The 23,561-nt window shown below is 43.4% G+C and overlaps 1 protein-coding gene across 3 annotated transcripts in view; it reads left to right on the forward strand.

The window, feature by feature from the left end:
• The window catches only part of CCDC170 (coiled-coil domain containing 170), a 97,726-nt gene that overhangs the window by 71,507 nt on the left and 2,658 nt on the right, over positions 1–23,561 (forward strand). For all 3 annotated transcript variants that reach the window (XM_034991023.1, XM_034991022.1, XM_034991024.1), the window contains 3 exons: positions 5,750–5,923; positions 8,720–8,953; positions 21,829–22,065. In XM_034991023.1, the coding sequence (XP_034846914.1) occupies positions 5,750–5,923; positions 8,720–8,953; positions 21,829–22,065 (645 nt within the window). The remainder of the gene's footprint in view (positions 1–5,749; positions 5,924–8,719; positions 8,954–21,828; positions 22,066–23,561) is intronic.

Consider the following 23,561-nt stretch of genomic DNA (forward strand, 5'->3'; position numbering starts at 1 on the left):
AGAAGTCGGATTTTAGTGGAGAAGGCGAGCAGATCCTGTAGGGCCAACAGGTTGAGCGAGGGCATGAAAGCTTGTAGGTGCATCGTTAGGTCAGAGTGCAGAGTGATTGTTCCCGTTTGGCTGCAACACTGCACCCCTGATGGGGTTGTGGCAAGAGAGAAGACTAGATTTATTTGGATTAGGAAGATTCTTTATTCTCTGCTTTGTAGAATATGGAGCCTAATAAGTGACTTTGAGCATCGCGATGTTTTAGAAAGAGGACGTGATGTCCCCGTGAAGCTGAAGTTACAGTAGGGACAGACTCAGAAATGCTAATGGCGCTAGCCCCGTGGGCGAGGAGAGTGGAGTGAGAAGACGAGGGACCCCCCTTCTAGTAGAGTGGTGAACAGAGACCAGTTTGCACTGGGTTGAGGGGTGAGTGAGAAGGGAAGGCTAGAGATGTAGAAATAGATTCTTACGAAGTCTGGTGAGCAGGGAAAAAGAGACATGTAGCAGGAGGACCAAAGAAAGGTTTTATTGGATAGAATGGGAAAGTACATGTTTGTGGGTCCCAGGAGTCTGCATGGGAAGAAAAAGACAAATGGGATTGGAATTTGGCATGAAAAACACGCTTAGGTTAAAAAATCCGTACCCTGGAGACTCATTCATGCTCATTTTTCTGTATTTAAAAAAGCCGAGGAAACATCTTGCCTGCATTGAGGGTTGGCTAGGCAAAGATGCGTAAGGGGTCTGTGGGAAATCCTAGTCTAAGTGGATGGGACAGGTAAATGAGGACACAATAATTAATTAATGGAGATAGGTATAAAATTTAACAGGAACTTGGGTAAAGTTCCTATTTCTGTGTGTGAGGAAATGAGCCCTTTTCACATAGGAGGTGGCATTCATGAGAGGCTTTAAAGAATGAGTAGGAATTTGTCAGGCAGAAGAGGTGGGGAAGGGATTCAGGGTACAGGGAACAGCAGGAAGGAGGAGGGAACGGAGGTGTGCCAGGCTGCTCAGGAGGCCAGTGGGGCACGGGGAGACTGAACATGGTGCATGGTGAGGCCAGAGGCATGAGGAGGCTCTAGAAGCATGTAGGAATAATTGGCATAGAGAAGGCTAATTTCCCAAGGCTTTATCCGATGGGTAACAGGACACTGTAGAAAGTTTCTGAGTAAAAGAAAGTAAAAGAAAGGCTTTTGAGTCTCTGAAAGCAGACTGGCTCTGAGGACCTAGAGACTTAAAGGCAGAGAGCCCAGCTGAGGGATTCTTAGAATAGTGCAGAATGGAAGCTAATAAATATTTGGACCAAGTAGTGGTTTTATGAATGAAGGGGTAGACTGGAGATATTGGGGAGAGTGAAGGGTATCTGAAAAAGGTGTGTTTGTTGAAATTTTAAGTTTGAAAGGACATGTCGCACCTGAATACAATATGTTACATTGGAAAAAGTCTGACTGCTGGACTGTCCACCTGGATGTCCCACGTGTGCCTTGCACTAAACATATTCCAAATGGAAATGGTCATCTCTCCACAGATTTGCCCCCTCCTGCCTCAGGGATGATGAGGTCATCTGCCTCCAGGTGTCCAAGCCAAAAGCCCCAGAGTCATCCATAATGCTTCCCTCTTTTTTTTTTTTTTTAAGATTTTATTTATTTATTTGACAGAGAGAGAGAGGGAACACAAGCAGGGGGAGTGGGAGAGGGAGAAGCAGGCTTCCCGCTGAGCAGGGAGCCCGATGCGGGGCTCGATCCCAGGACCCCAGGATCATGACCTGAGCCGAAGGCAGATGCTTAATGACTAAGTCACTTAGATGCCCAAGTGCTTCCCTCTTTTTAAGCAATTCCTAAACACTATAGATTCCATCTCCTTAAGGTATCTCAAATACCCTCTGCCCCCAACTCTGTATTTAGTGGCAGTGCTTTGACTCAGAGCATTATGGTCATTTGCATGGACTCCAGAAGCAACCTGACAGCTCCCCACTGTGCTGGGGAGGTCTTAATAAGAGGCATGTCTAGTCTTACCTTTCTCCATCTTAAAACTGGGCAGGGGCTCTCTATGGCCCTCAGGCTCAGCTACAGATTCCTTCTCACCATGGCTGAGCATTCTGTGACCTGGCCAGGTCCCCCCCTCCAGGCTTCCCATTACCCTGCCATCTCTCCAGCCCACGGTGGCAAACTCAAGGCGTCTGCGGACCAACAGGGCCCTGCAAGGGTGTGGGGGGATTGAATCCAAAGATATCCATGTTCAAATTTGTAAAAAAAACACTTACCTGGCAAAAAAAAAAAAAGAGAGAGAGAGAGAGAGCCCCCTTAGCATCCCATATTGTACATTGCTGTTCTCTCTGAGAGAATGTTCTCCTTAACTCCTTCACCTGGTAGTAGCTGTCCCTTGAAGACTTGGCTCCAATAGTCACTTCTTCTGGGAGTCCCTTAGAGGCTTAGTTTTCCTTCGTGCAACACGTGTCCATGTCTGTCACAGCACTTAGGTTTATTATCTTCAGGTTTTTTTTTTTTTTTTTTAAGATTTATTCATTTATTTGAGAGAGAGCGTGTGTGCATGGGGGAGGGGCACAGGGAGAGGGAGAGAGAGTCAGCACTGAGCCCGTTGTGGGACTCGATCTCATGACCTGAGATCACCACCTAAGCTGAAACCAAGAGTTGGACGCTTACCTGACTGAGCCACCCAGGTGCGCCGCCCCCCCCCCCTTTCTTCAGTTTTTAATTCATCTTCTCCAGTCAACTCCAAGATTCTTGAGGCCAGGGGATATTTTTATTTTCTTTTTTTCTGGGTTTCTCCAGCACTTAGGGAAGAGTTAAATAAATAGTACTTAAATTATGAAGAAACATAGTAAAAGGCAAAAATTTTAGGTAGATTGTCTCTTCCCTTTTTTTTTTTTCGTTGTAATGATTCATTAATTTTCGTTGAGACTGTGCCAAAAGAACTCTCAGTTATGAAAGCAAATTATGTAAACAGATTCCGTCCTGGTAGACTATTCTGTAGATAACCGCCTACAACATGCACATCCTAGTGAGGGGGATGGACGTGTAAACTAGAAAAGCTAAGTTGTACAGAGTTGAGATTTAGATATAAGTAATTGAGGTTCACACTGAATAGAAGATATCTAGGCTAATCTGTGACTCAAAGAAACAAGCTGTACAGTAAATCCTTCGAGTAACCCTCGCTTTCTGAGGCATAGCCAAGATCCTTGAAATGTGCACTTGTTCTGTGGGGTGTTGGCTTGGTCCTGTCTTTATCCCTTTATGCCTGTTACAGATCTTTGCATGCTAAGTGGATGGGTCACCTGTAGACATAGCAAGAGAGGCCTTATACCTCCACGTGAAAGGTACTGATTCTATTTTATTTACAAAACAAACAATAGCAGTTATTTTCCTTTCATTCACAAATGTTAGAAATGAGTAATTCCAGGGGCTCCTGGGTGGCTCAGTCTATTAAGCGTCCAACTCTTGATTTCAGCTCAGGTCATGATCTCAGGGTCATGAGTTGGAGCCCCATGTTGGGCTCCACACTGGGCGTGGAGCCTGCTTAGGTTTTTCTCTCTCCCTCTGCCCCTCCGCCTCACTCATGTACGCACTCTCTCTCAAAAAAAAAAAAAAAAAAAAAAAAAAAGAAATGAGTAATTCCAAGGGGAGAGCTGATACAGCTTAAAGAAGTGACAAATTGATGGACACCTGGGTGGCTCAGTTGTTAAGCTTCTGCCTTCAGCTCAGGTCATGGTCCTGGGGTCCTGGGATCGAGCCCCGCATCGGGCTCCCTGCTCAGCGGGAAGCCTGCTTCTCCCTCTCCCACTCCCCCTGCTTGTGTTTCCTCTCGCTGTGTCTGTGTCTCTCTCTGTCAAATGAATAAAATCTTCAAAAAAAAAACAAAAACAAAAGAAGTGACAAATTGATGATGTGAATAAAAGCAACCTATGGTCTTATAGCACAACACAGTAACCCATGGTCTTGTAACACAGCCAATAAGCAGTATTTTGCCATGACTGTGCCTCCCAAAGAAGAGATTAAATTTTAGATATGCCATTCAGCAAAATTTGGAAATACTCACAATTTCATCTTGATGACTGAGAGTATAGATAGTTCTGGGCTTCACACTGGCATGATTCAGTCATCAGGGAATTATACTTATTTAAACATATAATTGCCTCAGAGATGCCAGATAGATGAGGACTTACTGCAAGGTGAGGCTAGTTTCAAAGAGAGAACCCAAATCATGAAGTGATGATGCAGAAAACTCATTGATTGGTTCACTCATCCAGCAAGCACTTAGGAAGCCTTACTCTGGCTGGCATGGCCAGAAACCACAGAAATCAAATGGAGGATACAAAAAATACTGATTCAAAGGGATACATGCACCCCAATGTTTATAGCAACATTATTAACAATAGCCCAATTATGGAAAGAGCCCAGTGTACATTGACTGATGAATGGATAAAGAAGATGTGGTGTGTGTGTGTGTGTGTGTGTGTTATGGAATATTACTCAGCCATAAAAAAGAATGAAATCTTGTCATTTGCAACAACACGGATAGAACTAGAGTGTATTATGCTAAGTGAAATAAGTCAGTCAGAGAAAGACAAATACCAAATGATTTCACTCGTATGTGGAATTTAAGAAATAAAACAAATGAGGGGCGCCTGGGTGGCTCAGTCGTTAAGCGTCTGCCTTCGGCTCAGGTCATGACCCCAGGGTCCTGGCATCAAGCCCTGCATCGGCCTCCCTGCTCAGCAGGAAGCCTGCTTCTCCCTCTCCCACTCCCCCTGCTTGTGTTCCCTCTCTCACTGTGTTTCTCTCTGTCAAATAAATAAATAAAATCTTAAAAAAAAAAAATAAAACAAATGAACATTAAGGGGAAAAAAAGAGAGGCAAACCATAAAACAGACTCTTAATTATAGAGAACAAACTGAGGGTTCCTGGAGGGGAGGTGGGCAGGGGATGGGCTAGATGGGTGATGGGTATTAGGGAGGACACCTCTTATGATGAGCACTGAGTGTTGTATGTAAGTGATGAATCACTAAATTCTACTCCTGAAACCAATATTATACTATATGTTAACGAACTAGAATTTAAATGAAAACTTGGAAGAAAGAAAAAGGAAATCAAGTGGAGGAAGATCCTAGAACAGTTTTGTGATGCTAACCTGTTCAAATATGAACCTTTACTTCCTTGATACAGCTCTGTTTTACAGTGTTATTCCTTAAAGTATGATACATTAAAAACTCTTAAAGACATGTTTTTTGTATAGGATTTTAACTTAAAAAGCAAAAACATTGTCCAAGTGTGTTTATATGGAGAGAGCTTTGATTTTGGAGTGACTGGAGTGGTAACTTGTCATTTTTTTTTTTTTTTTTACATTTGAGGCCAGGGCCCACTTAGGTGGGAAAAATTGCCATGGAAGTTTTGTGAGTGGGTAGATCCCAGGGGTTGGATTAACCTGGAAGGGGCACCATGGTAGCAGCAAGTAGCCAAAACAGAGACATGCGGATGTAGTCAGGATGGTGCCAGATTTGTCCGATGGTGGGGTGACGAAGAGTGTCTAATGTTAGGTTGAACATCAAGATCACTGACCAGGAGAGTCAAGTGAGTTTGGACAAGAAGCAGGACATGGTGCTTCAGGAATTCATTACCAGGCACTGGGGTCCCGGGCTGGGCTACAGACTGGGTTTAATGAGACCTATCTGTAAACTTGGGATACTGTGAGATCACCTGATAATTTTGTTTTTGTGTCTCATTTTAATTTTTGTTCTTGGGTTTAGTATCTTAAATTTCTGGATCAGCTCTCAGAGAAAATGAAATTGGACCAGATGGCTGCTGAACTTGGCTTTGACATGCGTCTGGATGTAGTTTTAGCTCGCACGGAGCAGCTGGTCCGTCTTGAGAGCAACGCAGTCATTGAAAACAAGACTATTGCCCACAATTTACAGAGAAAGGTAGGGGATATTGAAACTTGCTTGAGAGAAGGAATTGCGGAGAGACTTAAATATAGAAAAATAATGTACTCCTCTTTCCTATTTACCACTGTAGTTAGGAAACATACAAATACGTACTTAGAATTTGAGTCTCTGTTTCAAGTCTGAGGGATGGTAAGTATATCACCTAAGGTTATGTGTGACTCTGAATAATAGAGACCCCAAATAAAAGTGACTTAAATGACTAGAAGTGGCCCCGCCCACCTCACATAAATTTCTGGAGGGAGGCGGCTCAGGGTGAGTGTGGCAAGTCTGCTCTGTAAAGTTTTCAAGGAGCCCAGCTGATTTCAGCTCATTAATCTCCCATCCCTAGGGTGGTCCACATCCTGGTGGTTCAAAATTGTACCTAGAATCATCATGTCTGTGTTCTAGACAGATTTTGGAGAAGAAAGGGATGAAGAAGAGGGATGCAAAAGAGCATGTGTGAGCTGTCTTTTGATGGAGGCTTCCAGAGTTTTCTATGTAAACTTGTATTTATATCCCATGATTCTGATGGCTGAAACTAGCTGCAAGGCAAGCTGGAAACTGTAGTCTTTACTCTGGGTAGCCACTTGCCTCGCAAAGAAACTCACTGTTTATTCTTAAGAGAGATGAGGAGAACTGGGAAACATGTAGCAGTCTCCAACTGGATAAACTCTCTCTCTTTTTTTAAAAAAGATTTTATTTATTTATTTGACAGAGAGAGACACAGCGAAAGAGGGAACATAAGCAGGGGCAGTGGGAGAGGGAGAAGCAGGCTTCCCGTGGAGCAGGGAGCCCGATGCAGGGCTCGATCCCAGGACCCTGGGGTCATGACCTGAGCTGAAGGCAGATGCTTAGCCAACTGAGCCACCCAGGCGCCCCTGAATAAACTCTCTTGCATTGGATAGTAAAGCGAGAAGAGCTAATTTTCCACTCACTCAAAAGAAGAGAAACAGTTTAGACGAAATAAATGAATGAGTGGATGAAAAGGATAAAAATATAATGATTAGTTATATAATTATTGGCATTGGTGAAAGAAAGAGCAAAACACAGATGTGTTCTTGTAATAGTTCTTAGGAGAAAATTCTGTGGTGGAATTATAGCGTATAGGCTGTGTAATGAGTCACATCTGGGATCCCAGTTTGGTTCCACGAAGCTCTGTGACCTTGGACAAATTACATACCTCTCTGTCTCTGTTTCCTCATATTTTAGATGGGGATAACATCTTCCTCATGAGGTTGTTCATTTTTAATAAAATACATGTTTAAACTCTTGGCTTATAGACTGTAGTCTATTCACATTTGACCTTTTCTCCATTTACTGGATTTTTAGGAATATTTTATTTAAAAAAAAGCAGATAACCCTATTACCATCAGAGACATTGAATTGAGCTATAGTTCTTTGAGTTCTCCTCAGATAATGGATTTCTTCCTCTTTATCCAACACCATTCCTTCTTAGGTATTGTATAATTATTAAAATTACCAGTGTACAGAACTTACCAGTGTAATTTTGCAGTAGAGCGGAATTTGACATGAAAAAGCTCAAGGAAGGGAATTTGGCTAGAGAAACATGAAAAGGGCTTTGTTAAAGATGGATCTGGGTATGGACCATGCTGTCATAGTTAGACAAGCCTGAGTTTCAGTCTGCCCTTCACATCTCTGAACACTTTACAAATGCGGAGTATATAATTAGGGAAAATGCGACAGTCTTCAGCTCTAACGTTCTAGAATTCTACACGATTCCAATGCCCAGTGTTTGCAACAGATGAAGGAGGGTTCTGTACTTAATATTCCACTCACTAAATGTGACATATGAAGCCTACGAGGATTTTTTCCCCCCCTTAGAGTCCATAATCTTTTTTTAAAAACCACCATAATTTCCTTCATCAAGTTTGACTGTGAGTGATAAGTGCTGTTTAAAGAACTTGTTCTCTGCTTGGTTTGTGGATGGTATAGGCCAGGCGTATAATAAAGATACCAATGAACTAAAACCTTCTTTTTTTTTTTTTTTAAAGGTTTTATTTATTTATTTGAGAGAGAGAGACTGAGAGAGAGAGCACATGAGAGGGGGAGGGTCAGAGGGAGAAGCAGACTCCCTGCCGAGCAGGGAGCCCGATGCAGGACTCGATCCCGGGACTCCAGGATCATGACCTGAGCCGAAGGCAGTTGCTTAACCAACTGAGCCACCCAGGCGCCCGAACTAAAACCTTCTTGATGTCCCTTCTATTTTAAAGATTTTAAACATGTAAGCAAAGGTTTCTCTAAACTCTCCCTGGTATAGCTTACTTTAAAAATAGATCAACTCTCATGTTTGGTGTTGCTCAGTCTGGTTCTAAGGGACTGAAATTAGCCAGTCTAGGTTTTTGGTACTAACCTGCACTCTGGCTTCCTTTAGAAAAGATCAGTGTAAGTATAGTTGCCATGGGGTGGTGGAGAGGATTTTGCCCCTCTACCCTATTCTGATCTTGATAAGCCCATTTTAGTAGTTTTAAAAGTAATTTTATGTGTCTATTATGCTGTACATACTGTGGGAGGGAATCAGATATTGAAAACCTACTTCTCTCTGTGTCTTCTGTGGCTCTTTTGTCTCATCCTTTGCAGCTACAGAATTAATTCTTGGAAAAATAGGAATAAAACATGTAATCGGGAAAAGGAATCCAATAACCTTTTCTGGTGGTTTACAAATTAGTCTTATTGAAGTGTAGATAAAGATCAACATGATCCGAGTGATTCATTTATATTTACTGACTGTTCAGTGATTATTTTTTAAAAAAATTCCTGTTTGTATCAAATCAGCTCAGGACTCAGAAAGAAAGGCTGGAGAGCAAAGAACTACATATGGGCCTCCTGCGGCAGAAAATCGCCCAGCTGGAGGAGGAGAAGCAGGTGCGCTCGGCCTTGGCTGTGGAGAGGGACGAGGCCAATCTCACCCTAAGAAAGTTGCAGAAGAGGGTGGAGAGGCTGCAGAAGGAGCTGAGTGCGTGTCGAGAAGCGAACACAGAGCTCAAAGCCAAGCTGGCTGAGCTGCAGGCAAGTGCTCAGCTTGATTCCCTTGTTGCTTTTTGCAAGTTACCCCTTTAGTTTATGTGAAAGAGTGGAAGTCTCACAACAGACACAGAAGAAGAGAAACAGGGACAAAAGCTTCCTCTGGTTTTCTAGAGTTGTGGGGGAAATGCAAAAGCTACACAAATCAGCATATTAGATCATTGTAGAGTCTCCTCGATAGTTGAACCCAAGCCATGGCTGCTGCGTGAAAATTCCATCAAAAAAGGGTGATGTAGGTGGAGGGGATGAAGAGGCCACTTCCCGTGATGAGCACTGAGTAGGATGTGGAAGTGTAGAGTCCCTATATTGTACACGTGGAAGGACTAGAACACCGTATATGAACTATCCTGGAATTCAAAGAAAAAAAGAAAAGGGGTGATGTGATGTAGAGAAAATATAAGCATTTCTTCCAAGTGTGGGTGACTGTGGTATTTGGGATCACGTAGGGAGCTATCACGTGGGAATCTGCTTAGGAAGAAGTGAGCAAATGAGCACAGCCCTTCACTGAGAAGAGTCAGGCAGGAAACAGTGTTTCATGAGCTCGGTGAGATGCCTTATCCCCAGAAGGGAGGAAGGTACTCAGATCAGGGCAGTGTGCTTCCTGGATTTGAAGTGTTCCACTTCTAATCACGACAGAGAAGAAAGGAATGACAACTTAAACAAATTTAATCAGAATCTTTAAATGTCCTGTATGTGTGCCCCCTGGAATGGGTATGTGACTTCACAGGCACATACCACTTCTGGCAGATATGCGTATTGTGAATACAGATGTGAATAATGTCCTGGCTCTTTGCAGATGAGCGCTCTGGACTGGACTTCTGGAATGTTTCTGAATCTGGAAACAGACCAAGAGGGAAAAGGAGCCTGGCATTAAGCTAGCACTTAAATATGTATGGTGGGGACAGTATTTTAGGAAATATTTCCTATTGTATTTTTTTCTCCTGAGTCATTAGCTCTTTTCCCCTGAAGCCCTTCTGAGTTGAGGCTTATTTCCCTCGAGGAGAAAAAGGGCAGACACAGGCCAGGGGAGGGAACATATTTAAAAATAAGGAAAGCAGGAAACAAGGGAAAGCATCTGATGGGGTGCAAAAACTGGGGAGCAAATATCGAGGTAGGTATCTTGCACACCCCTCACACCTTGAGACTGATCTTTGGGGGGGTGTTGGGGTGGGGGTCCACAAGCCACTGCTCCCACCCTGGTCGGAAGGGGCTGCTGGGGTGCTGAGGCAGCATCTGTGATGTAAAGCCAGGTTTTCAAATGTCCTGTGGTGGATACAAAGTGTTTCTAGGTGGTGCGTGACAGGGCATTATATAATGTTCAGTCCTGAAGTGAAAAATGGGTTCCCTTTAGTTTTTTCTTCCAATTCTTCCCATTGTCAAGGAGAAAATTTTAATTAGAAGTTATTATGTCTTTACTACTATTATTTACTACTTGACTACTATTATAGCCTTGGACTTGGGAAGAATCAGTTCTATTCATTGGCTTCCTCATGTGGGAGGAGAGATGAGCATAATTCCCATAATTGGTGTTAAATAGGCAGGTAGCAAAACATAGACTAGGAATGATAAATAAAGTGAACTCGGATTTCAAAACGGGGAAGTAAATTCAGTCATAAAGAAAGGGACATGTTTCATTGTAAGCATGTGTCAATGGAATAGTTCAAATTCCTCAAAGAAATCTGTGATAGGAAGGAAGGGTAAATAGCACTGGGGATTTTCATACACCAAGCTGGAGAAGAAGAGGAGAAGAGAATGACATGGAGCAGTCTGGGTGATTGCTAAGGATGACTAAGTGGGGGGGACATTGGGGAGGCCTGATGATGCCTGATGGCATCCCAGAGGAAGGACCTGAGGGAGCATTTCCTAATAAGACCATACTGTGTTTCGGAAACAAGGTGCGGTGGTGCTGGAAGGTACCGTGTGAGTTGCATGGCTTCTTTTCCCTCGTTCCCTCCACCCTGCGGCTGGGGACATCTGGTCCCTACCAACAAATTTCCCCCTTCTCATATAGTGTACTTTTCTGTCCTTGGGAGAAATTAAGAAGCTTAATTTAAAAAGTCAGGGTTGACTCAATCTTGCTGTTTATTTCACTGCTAACCTCATTGTGAAATCTACACGGCTTCAGAGGCTGAGCATCTCTTCTCCATAATTGGGTTGCAGCTGTGCTCTTTCTACCCCGCCCATCCCCTTATCATCTCAAAGCCCCTTGCTTCCCCTGATACTGGAGGCCTGCCTTGCTTTTGCCAGTTTCTAAGAACTGAGCTCCCGTCTCCGAATGACCTGGGCTGGGCCCGACGAAGGGCTGTCAGGACTCAGGGACATTAACTGGCAGGTCCCAGCTAGCTCTCCGCATGTGGCCAGATACCTTACAGCTAAAATAGAATACTATGGTGAATGAATATACTATAAAGCCGGATACAAATATTAGTTGCCATTGTAGCTAATTTTATCACTGCCGAGGGTGGCAGTTTGTACTGTGGGGTCTCCGGAACCTGAGTAACGTTGGCCTGCATGGAGCATGGCAGCTCACAGTCTAGCAGCCAACGAGGTGATGATGGACAGGGGATTCCCCATCGGCGACGCCCGGGAACAGGGTCCAGCACCTACTGGGTGAGAGTGGAGAAAGGGTGGCTTTGGAAGTGGGCCAGCTCCTGGTGAATGGCACCTTGGGGGTGTGGGTCTGAGGAGGGCATCTTCCAGGCTACATGTATTGAGAGTAGTGCTGGGACCCTTAGCCAAGACAGCCCAATAAGCTGGAGATGGTGCTGGGGAGAGAGGAGCCCACGCTTTCTGTAGCAGAAGGGGGAAAACAGCTGGTGGAAATTGAGCCCTGTATCTGAGGAGTATGTTCCCATTTGGTCGCAACAATATCTGCCTCACATCTGCATCGTATTTCACCTAGATGATGATAATTGTCTGTAAGTGGTCTTTCCACTTAACCTTTCACAAGCAAGCCTGATTCTTGTAATTAAGTTTTGCTCATTGGGCGACGTGATTATGCAACGTGTCGTTCTGGTGATAATGTCAGGTTTACCAGTTTCTTCTTCTAGTGTCCATGGGGGAAAGCAACATTTCCAGGTGTGGGGCACATAGCTCTTGGGACACATAAAATACTAGGTACTGCATGACAGGTCACTAATGTTCAATCATAAGGTGAAAAATGGGTTCCCTTTAATTTTTCTTCCAATTCCTTCACTATCAAGGAGAAAATCTTAATTAGAGGTTATTATGTCTTTATGCCCCTAGAACATATACTAGTCTACATTTTAAATAAAGAATAAACCTTAAGCTCAGGGCTGAGTACAAGCAATAGTACCTAGTTGTACTGTTTTGTTTTCATTGTACAGTGGGGTTTTTTTTCTTCTTTTTAAAAAAATTTTAATTCTAGTATAATTAACACATAGTTATATTAGTTTCAGGTGTATAATATAGTGATCAACTGTTTCATACTGACTCAGGGCTCCTCATGGTCATTGTACAGTGTTTGCTTTATTGTTATCTTCCAGTTGTGGCAAATTCTACTGAAATCATACAAAATTCCTTTTCATAGAAATAAATTCAGGTAAGTTCAAAAGATGGTTGATTTAAAGAAAAAAAATGATGACCATAGGTTGTATGTGGATATGGGAAAAATTGTGGACGTGGAATGGGAAAAACTGAAGTATAGACGAATAGACTGAAGAAGGGGATGATCCCAGTGATAACCAGATGCAATCAGCAGGTGGACAAAAGCTTGGTCAGCTGTTGCTGACACCATGCTGATGTCCAGAGTCAGGGGGCGATGGTGGGAGAAGCTGGGCAGCGGACAGGGGCCAGATCACCCAGGGCCTTGTGTGTCTCCTAAGATGCTCGGACTTGTCTTCTGGGTCCTGGGGAGCCATTGCAGGAGAGTGAAATCATCAGGGAAGAGACTAAAAAGAAACAGAAACGTGGGGGGAGAGCTTTATTTTGCATAAAGAGATCCACTTTTTTTACTAGCTAAGGTTATAGGAAAGGTATAGGAGAGGTGGGATTTGACTGACTCAGGAATGACTCAGGCCCTTCACCACGGACATGGGATGCTAAGTCTGCCTTCCACTAGAGCACAGAGATCTCTCTAACTTACTAACAGAGTGAATGCTAACTTCATGAATTTCAGAGATTTTAGCTACAAATGACTTTTTATTTTTTTGTTGGAGACATATTAGTGTCTAAGACAGACTAATGATATCAACTATTTATCTTTGTACATTGCCTGTGCTCATCCCTGTACTGACTTTATTATTCATCAGATAACATTTCTGAATGTTAGCTAAGATGGCCTTTTTATCATTTTCTATGGCTGCCATAACCAGTGATCACAAATTGGGTGGCTTAATACGATAGAAATTTTTCTCTCATAATTTTGGAGGCCAGGAGCCTGACAGCAAAGTGTTGGCAAGGTTGATTCCTTTTGGGGAATGAGGGCCCATCCGCTCCATCCTCTCTCTGGGCTTCTGCTTGCTGCTTGCACCTGCAGGATTCTTCTCTGTTGCCACCCTTAGGTGACTGTCCCCTCGTGTGTCCCTCCTTCTCTGTTTCTTGTAAGGACACCTACCATTGCTTTTAGGGGCCACCCTATTCCCGGATGATCTCATCGTGAGATCCTTAACCTTAATGATACCTGCAAAGGCCCTTATTCCAAGTAAGGTCACATTCTGAGGTTCTGGGTGGATGTGTATTTATTTTTTGGGGGGGAGAGGGACACAGTTCAGCCCACTACACTTATTAAATTAAGAATTAATTTCACCATTTATGGAAGGTCGATATAAAAGATACTAATTTGAACTACATTTCTTTGCCTTAAAAAATTCAGGCCATAAAATTCAGCCTTTTTTTTTTTTTAAAGGTTTTTATTTATTTATTTGACAGAGAGAGGCACAGCGAGAGAGGGAACACAAGCAGGGGGAGTGGGAGAGGGAGAAGCAGGCTTCCCACCGAGCAGGGAGCGTGATGCGGGGCTCGATCCCAGGACCCTGGGATCATGACCTGAGCCGAAGGCAGACGCTTAACGACTGAGCCACCCAGGCGCCCCTAAAATTCAGCCTTTTAAAGTGTACAGTTCACCGGCTTTTTTCTTAAGAGTTTATTTATTTATTTATTTATTTGAGAGAAAAAGAGCACAGGCAAGGGGAGGGGCAGAAGGAGAGGGAGAAGCAGACTCCCCTCTGAGCCGGGAGCCCGACGCAGAGCTCGATCCCAGGGTCCTGGGATCACGACCCGAGCTGAAGGCAGACGCTTAGCCGACTGAGCCGCCCCCACAATTCACTGTTTTTAATACATTGGGGGGCGTTGTGCAGGCATCACCACTTCCTAATTCTAAAACATTTCCAGGACCCCCACCCCCCACCAAAAATCCCATACCTATCCCAGTTACTCCCTATTTTCCCCTTCCTCAACATCTGGAAACCACTAATTTATTTTCTGTCTTACGGATTTTCCTCCTCTAGGCATTTCATATAAACGGAATCGTATAATATGTGGCCTTTTGCCTTTGGCTTCTTTCACTTCGTCTGTTTTCAGGGTTCATCCATGTTGTGCACATATATATTTCATATATATTATATCATGGAGGGAGGAGGAGAGAGAGGGAGGGCTACAGGGAGACTGATTGATTTTAAGAAATTGGCTCATGTGATTATGGAATTTGGCAAGTTCAAAATCTGCAGGCTTGGCTGGCGGGACGACCTGATGTTGCAGTTCTAGTCTAAAGGTTGGATTCTGGTAGAATTCCCTCTTGCTCAGGGAGCGTCACTTTTGTTCTGTTCAGGCCTTCCACGGACTGGATGAAGCCCACCCACGCTATGGAAGGGAAATCTACTTTTACTGAAAGTCCACTAACTTAAATGTTAATCTCTCCACAGGACACCCTCACAGAAATACCCATGTTTCACCAAATATCTGGGTTCTGTGGGCCAACCCAGGTGACGCATAATATGAACCATCACAATTCCTTTTTATGCCTAATAATATTCCATCGTTTGGATATACCACACATTGTTTATGCATTCAGCATTTGATGGACATTATGATTGTTTTCACTTTTTGGCTATTATGAGCAAGGCTGTTAGGAGCATTTGTGTGGAGTTTTTATGCGCATTTCTCTGTCTGTTGCAAAACCATGCTTGAAGACCTTGACTCCTAGGTTATCCCAGTCTCCCTTTTTAAGACTCTTGCACTACATTTCCCCCTGAATTCTCAACCAGGAAAGTGTAGACCTTTCCAGATAACTATTAAATTTTAAGTTGGCAGGCAAACATGATTACTGTAGAAAATCTCTTTTGGAAAGAAAAATATTCTTTTATAGATTACCCTCCCTGTGTTGAGTCAAAATAATTTTAGTATAATATTGCTTTCATATATACAAACTTAACACTGTATAAAAATTTCTTAATCTTGCTACATTTTTTAAAAAGTGGTCAACAGATTTTTTTCATCATTTAAAAAATTTTATTTATTTATTTTAGAGAGAGAGAGCACATGAGTTGGGGGTGGAGGAGCAGAGGGGGAGGAAAGGGAGGGGGAGAGAATCTCAAGCACAGTCCCCACTGAGCACAGAGCCTGACAGAGGCTTGATCTCACGATCCTGAGATGATGACCGGAGCCAAAACCCAGAGTCAGCCCAACTGACTGAGCCACACAGGTGCCCCAATCTTGCTACATTTTTACCATTGTAAAATTCAGACCAATTGAGAAAGCGAAATGAGGTGTAAAAGTCGAATTGAAAATATTAACGATATTAATTCAGTGTGCTAGATTATGTTATTTCACTGCAGTCGCCATTCATGAGAAGGTATACTATCAATTGCTTGTGGCCCAGGTTCTTCTGAAGTCTGGCATACCTGTGGTGTATGTCGCCTAAGGACACCCTGTGCTTTAACTGAATGCTGCAGATACATTGTTTGTACACACACTGTGACGTAGTTTGGCCTTCCCTTGGCATGAACACATTATTATGTATTATGTATTAACTCCACCTTTCCTCTTTTCTCATTAACCTAGAATAATTATTATTTTTTTTTCTTTTTTTTTAAAGATTTTATTTATTCATTTGACAGAGAGAGAGATAGCGAGAGCAGGAACACAAGCAGGGAGCCCAATGTGGGACTCGATCCCAGGACCCTGGGATCATGACCTGAGCCGAAGGCAGACGCTTAACGACTGAGCCACCCAGGCGCCCTAACCTAGAATAATTAAAGTAGCACTACTAGTTGGCACAAACGTAGGTCTTTGCACAAATGCAAATGCAGGCACTGAAATCATGTGGAAGAACTCCAGAGGATCCAGAAAATGCTTTGTGTAGCTCCTATAACACCAGTTGCTTCTCAGCCTGTGTCGGTTATGATTAGTTTCAGCTAAATATATTGGAACACCCCTGTAATAACAGTGGCTTAGACAGAAGAGATGTTTATTGCTCTGTCACGGAAAAGAAGACATGCCATGCTTAGCAGGATGGCTCTGTGGTCATCAGCAATCCTGCCTCACTGTTCTAGCAATAGCTTTCATCCTCAATGCTGCTTCCTAACACAAGCTAGCTGCCGGGGCTCCGGCCTCATTCCAGCCACCAGCGAGGAGGAAATGCGGGAGGACACCCTGCAGGCCACTTTCCAGAAACAATACAATGCTTTGTATCTCCACTGGCCAGAACTTAGTCCCTGGGCCTCCCTTAGATGAAGTCAGCTTGAGAAATGGGTCTATTCTGGGCAGTAAGAACAAAAGAAAGAAGGGAGCGTCACTTCTGGGCCACTCTGTGGCCCAGTTTTAGTAGGGAGCTGTGCCCCCAAATCAGTAGTCAGATAACCAAAAATTAGTGAAAAGCCATTGTTATCTTCATTGTAGTCTCTCAAGTAAACACTAAAAGGAATAACATTCTTTAGCCAGCAGCAAAGGTCTCTCCCTCTTGCTACCTCTCTTGATTATCTCCCATGCAAGACAGCTGCTCCCCATGCTCCTTCTCCACTCCAGAACTTTCCCCAACCCGGTCAGTGCAGCCTTTCTTTATATATATTTCTTGTAACCTACCATCTTGGGCTCAATGGATCTCCAATAGTAGATTGGGATTGAGTTTGAGCTCTCCCTACTTTGAGTGTGCGCACCAAGCATAACCTACAAGGAAGAACTTCTTGGGCTGTGGAATGATGGGAGTGGAGGTGTGCTCACGCTGCCAAGTTGACACCTTCCTCTGTTTTCTGCTTCAGTTTCCTTCTGCTGAAATCCTTGTGGTTCTCTTTAGGAGGGGCGCAGCATGTATTTGGGCCACAGGGACACTCTCCCACTTTGTCTTCAGGGCACCTGCGTGCAGTGCCTAGCTCCTGCCGGGTTGCATTTTCAATGCGGCTCCTCAAAAGCCCTCCAGTTAGAGAATTTAAATCCCCTGTGGGATTCAACCTATCAGATTTTAAGTTCAATAACCATCTCTTTCAGGGCCTTGGGCCCTTTTAACACGAGAGAAAATTATTTACCAGATTTTGACTTTTTTTCACTCAAGGAGGCTGACACTAGATAGGGTGTTCCCTGGACGTAAAGGCCACTCGGAGCCTTCTCTATCCCTGCTGGAGTCTGGGTGGGACATCGGTCTTGTTGAGGACCAGTTCTGCCCCACTGGAAGACCATTAGGAGCACAGGCCCTTGCTGAACTCTGGGCTGGATTCTGGAAGCTCCTTCCGGAGGATTAAGAAACCAGCTTAGGGGGCGCCTGGGTGACTCAGTCGTTAAGCATCTGCCTTCGGCTCAGGTCATGATCCCAGGGTCCTGGGATCGAGCCCCGCATCGGGCTCCCTGCTCAGCGGGAAGCCTGCTTCTCCCTCTCCCACTCCCCCTGCTTGTGTTCCCTCTCTCGCTGTGTCTCTCTCTGTCAAATAAATAAATAAAATCTTAAAAAAAAAAAAGAAAGAAACCAGCTTAGGCATACCCCACTTCCAGGAATCTTGTTTGTTGGTTTGATTTAGGACCCCAAGGTCTCTGTCATCCCCTGGCTTTTAGTTCTGTTCTGGTGGCTTGGCTCAGAGCTCCATGACTTTCCTTTGCTCCCCGATGGCAAGAATTGAGGCAGCCTTTAGGATTGTGATAAAGTCTCATATTTTTCAGAAATTTTTGGCTATGAATTCTTCTCATTAGGACCTGATTTATGGACTTCTAGCTCTCCAAGCTGTGTTCCGTCACTTTTGGTAGATAGCCCACTGTAAATGTTTTTCCAATCTGAGCAGAAAGGCTGAAAGTATCCTTTCATATAAGCTTTTGAATTCAGTATCCCAATCCCAGCAAATTCCCTCTTGGCCACATAGTCTCTCTGCAGCAATGTGATAATTTGCACATGAAGGGAATCTCTTTGTTTTAAAAGGAGATACCTTTGTTTTAAAATTGATAAACATTTCATTCGTGTCATGTCCCCCAGTTTGTAATATGTTTGATAGTCGACAGACTATATTATTTAGAGCAGCTGCTTTTCTTTTTTCTTTTTTCTTTTTTTTTTAAAGATTTTATTTATTTGAGAGAGAGAATGAGAGAGAGAGACAGAGAGAGAGCATGAGAAGGGGGAGGGTCAGAGGGAGAAGCAGACTCCCTGTTGAGCAGGGAGTGCGATGCGGGACTCGATCCCGGGACTCCAGGATCATGACCTGAGCCGAAGGCAGTCGCTTAACCAACTGAGCCACCCAGGCGCCCAGAGCAGCTGCTTTTCTAATTTATAAATAAGTATACATATATGTTCAAAAACGTTTATGGAGAGGATGCACGTTGAATTGATCACGCATGGGATGGTTCCCTTTCCCGACTTTTTGTTTTGAAAAATTTCAAATCTAGAGAACAGTTGCAAGAATAGTATAATGGACAGTATTTTATTCTTCACATAATGATTTACATAATAACTTAACATTTTTACCAATTGCTCTGCTTTGCCTAATGAGGGCAGGAGGTTTTCTTTTTTGCTGAACCATTTGGGAATAAGTTACATGCATCGTGACACGTCACCCCTAAATACCAGGTATCTCTTAAGAGCAAGAGTATTGTTTGATGTGACCCCTGCACATCATCACACCCAGGAAGCAACGTTGAGGCAATACTCTATTATGCTGAATCCAATACACTGTTCATTTTCCAGTATGGGTTCTGATAACCTGGAATCCATGAATGATCCGCAAGGTCAGCCTCTGCAGACCTGCACTTAGTGGGTGGCAGTAACTTGGCTCAAGTGCTGGGTCTTCTAATGCCATTTCATTGGCTCAAAAACTGACTCCGGGTTCCTTCCCTCAACTGTGGTTGGCATTGTCTCGCCCGTGGATTTCTCAAGCTGCAGTGGTGGTTTTTTTTTTTTTTTTTTAAGATTTTATTTATTTTTTTGACAGAGAGAGAGACATAGCGAGAGCAGGAACACAAGCAGGGGGAGTGGGAGAGGGAGAAGCAGGCTTCCCGCTGAGCAGGGAGCCCGATGCGGGGCTCGATCCCAGGACCCTGGGATCATGACCTGAGCCGAAGGCAGACGCTTAACGACTGAGCCACCCAGGCGCCCTGCAGTGGTGGTTTTTATGCCTTCTTGATCACAAGTCCCACAGCAGCTGTCAGTTTCCCGAGGATTTCCTTTCTCCTGCATGGAGCCAGTTCAAAGCTTTGAACTTGTCCAGGCATGGCTGCCATCGGCCTCCTCTCTGTGGGAAAATAAACTAAATTTCTTCAGAGGTTGTGTTATAGTAGAGGAAAGCAAATTTCCGTTATCTAATTTCAGAACATTTTCATCACCCCTAAAAACAGCCCATTGGCAATTACTCCCCAGTCTCCCCTCCCACCAGTCCATGGCCTTTTTTAGATCTTTCATATGAATGGAAAAATACAATAAGTGGTCTTTCATGACTGGCTTTTCTCTTAGCAGACGTTTTTTCAATGTTCATCCATAGCATGTATCAGTACTTCATTCCTTCTTATTGGCGAATAACATTCCGTTGTATGAATCTACAACATTTCATTTATCTACTCGTTGGTTGATGGATATTTGGGTTGTTGTTACTTTTTGGTGATTATGAATAGTCCTTTTGTGAACATTTGTGGGCAGGTTTTGTGTGACAGAAGTTTTCAATTCTCTGGAATATATAAACCTAGAAGTGGAATTGCTAGCTCATGTGTTAACTCTGAGCTTAACATTTTGAAAACTGGAAAACTGTTTCTCATAGCTGCACCATTTTGCCCTCCCACCAGCAGCACGTGAGGGTTCCAATTTCTCTACACCCTTGTCAACACTTGCGACTGTCTCTCTTTTTGACTGTAGCCATCCCCGAGGATGTTAAATGGTAGCTTGTTCATATTTATTTTTAATGGTCAGTGTTAAAAATTTTGTGCCAAATATGTAAAACTACCTCCAATTCTTTTTTTTTTAATGTGGTAAAATATCCATAACATAAAAGTTACCATTTGAGCCATTTTTAAGTGTACAATTCAGTGGCATTAAGTACGTTCACAGTATTGTGCAACCATCACCACCATCCATTTCCAGAACTTTTTATCATCCTAAACTGAAACTCAGTGCCCATTAAATAACTCCTCATTCCTCCCTTGGGGATGGAATTCTATAATGAATTAGCCTATCTTGGGTACCTCCTATAAATGGAATTATGCAATATCTATCCTTTTGTGTCTGGCTTATCTTATTTGTTGTAATGTCCAAAGTTCACCCATGTTGTAGTATTTGTCAGAATTTCAAACTTTTTTTTTTTTTTTTTTAAGATTTTATTTATTTATTTGAGAGAGAGAGAATGAGAGAGAGCGAGTACATGAGAGGGGGGAAGGTCAGAGGGAGAAGCAGACTCCCTGCCAAGCAGGGAGCCCGATGCGGGACTCGATCCAGGGACTCCAGGATCATGACCTGAGCTGAAGGCAGTCGCTCAACCGACTGAGCCACCCAGGCGCCCTCAAACTTTTTTTTTTAATTTTATTTTATTATGTTAATCACCATACATTACATCATTAGTTTTTGATTTCAAATTCTTTTTTGTAAGCAGATCTGGCAAAATTTTAAATACTAAGCTAATAAAGAAAATGCTCTTTGTGTTGACTTTAAGATCCTGGGACTGCTTCCTACAGAGAGGCACCCCCACCCCTTTCCTCTTCTTTGAGACTTTTTTTTTTGACAGAGAGAGAGCACAAGCAGGGGGAAGCAGCAGAGGGAGAGGGAGAAGCAGGCTCCCCACTGAGCAGGGAGCCCGATGTGGGACTCGATCCCAGGACCCTGAGATCATGACCTGAGCCGAAGGCAGATGCTTAACCGACTGAGCCACCCAGGCGCCCCTTTCCTCTTCTTTGTAGTGGAATGCTATGGGCACCTCATGCCTCCCATACTCATTGGTCAAGTCAGAAGGCATTTCTTCTGAAATATTGCTGTTCTAGATTTTTCTTATGGCAGTAGTGAAGACTTACTAAGGGGATTTTAGTTGGGCTCCCTTGTCATAGACCACTAACAGAGGAGATATTTTACTTTTCCTAGTGTTTCTATGCTGGGGACGACCTTTTTGTAGGGCCCAAAGTGCAAGTTGCTTTTGCCTATGGAGTTCATTAGAGTCTGTGTGTAGGTACCAGCAGACTTTATTTTAATATTTAACCCCAGAATTGTGCTATCTACCATTTGTCTCATTGGTTTTCCACATAATGGTACTCTGACATGTTTATAAACTGTAACTGCCTTAAGGCATGTTTGTCCAGCGTGTATGCTTAGCAAAGTCTGTATAACTGGGATGGATTCCATTCTTTATTTATAAAAAAGTTATTAAGTGAATTTCATTGACTTCTAGTTTATCTTGTTGATACAATTGTCCAAAACAAATATGAAAGAAATTATTAGCGTTCTCTTGACTTCGTAGATTAAAACTTTGGAACAGACCAAAGCCACTGAAGACCTAAATAAGTCCAGAGACAAACTTGAGAAGATGAAGGAGAAAGCTGAGAAAAAGCTAATGTCTGTCAAGCCAGAACTGGATACCCCAGAGCACGAGGCTCAGGAGGATAAAGAGAGGGCCAGGAATATGATGGAAGTGGTAACCAGCGAAATGAAGACACTAAAAAAATGTCTGGAAGAAGCAGAAACAAGAGAAAAGCAGGTGGGTAGAAATCTGGGGGTGAAATCTTGTTTAGGAAAAGATGGGACAATTCAAAAGCTTGATAATTTTTCGTACGTTTCTTCAAAAACAATTTACAAAGCTTTCTTTATCGTTTCAATGTATCTGCTTGCCCTCTCACATCTTTCTGGAATTAAAATGACCATTATGATTTACTCTGCTAAGAAAAATAATTCACAGTTTGATGGCACGAATCGTAGGAAAGAAAAAGACCTTCTCATCAAAGCAGTGGAAAGGCTGTGGAAGGCCAGGTTCTGGTTGTGGAGAGGTTTTGATTATGTTCACTGATTGCCTCTGAAGTTTGCATCATCTCAGGCTTCAACCTCAAGAGGGAAAGCTTATCTCCAGCAGAGATCAGTGTCAGGAAACTGTCCCAACTCTCAAACAGTGGCACCCAGACTCGATGGCCAACCTTGCCCAGATGTAAGCTATAAACCGTACTCACTCACTGACTGGTTGTAAGGAGGAGAGTTTTATCTGGTGAGCACATCAGGAGGTCAGGCATAAAGAAACTGTCCCGGGCAGCCTGACCCCCATTGCTTTTGGCTTTCATCTCCCTCTCTTGCTAAAGCTCAAAAGGGCAGAGAGTGGACTCTGATCTTAGGATTTTCTTTTTTTTTTCCTCTTCGGCTGCCTCTGCTTTGGCTCATGTGTCAGGCAACGTTGAGGAAGGCCAAACTATAAAGTGTGTGTTCGCAGACGGAAACCTCTCAGGAATGAAGAGCCTTGACCATATGTGAAAGGGGAGAAAAGTTTGAGGGGAACTTTTTCATCAGGGACACTAGGCTGGAGAGGGTATTGTGTTCCCCCAAACTGGACTCAGCATGGGAAGGAGGTTGGGAAGTGAAGGAAGACAGGGTGAGAATGTTTGGAAGGCACTCTTCCTGGAGGCAATGTCTATTGGGTCACATCTTTCCAAAATGGAAGGTACTTCTAGCAAGCGTTTTCCCAGATAGCCCTGACTTACCTGCTTCTGCTCTAGCACAGAATCACAGCAACCAGCGTACGAGAATTTAAGGGGTCTGAGGCACATTTGCATCCATGGTCTCCAACCTCCCCACCTCTCCATTTTTTCTTTTGTGATGGATGGAGAGTAGTCCCAGAGAGTCTACTGTTATGGGTTGTGAAGGAGGCTGTCATGTGATGTGATCTGGTCATTTTTTTAGTAGTCCTTCCGTTTTTATCAGCTCATACTTTCTTGCCCTTTGTTCTTCCTTTAGCTTAAGAGTTTCCATGCCCAGGGGCACATGGGTGGCTCAGTCAGGTAAGCGCCTGACTCTTGGTTTTGGCTCAGGTCATGATCTCAGGGTTGTGAGATCGAGCCCCACGTTGGGCTCCACAATCAGTGTAGAGTCTGCTGGAGATTCTCTCTCCCTCTCCCTCTGCTGCCCCATCTCATACACACACACACACACACACTCACACACTCTCATAAATAAATAAATAAATAAATAAATAAATAAATAAATAAATAAATA

The sequence above is a fragment of the Mirounga leonina genome, unplaced genomic scaffold (assembly GCF_011800145.1).
Source record: "Mirounga leonina isolate KUSES-001 unplaced genomic scaffold, KU_Mleo_1.0 Mir_53, whole genome shotgun sequence".
Taxonomy (NCBI): Eukaryota; Metazoa; Chordata; class Mammalia; order Carnivora; family Phocidae; genus Mirounga; species Mirounga leonina.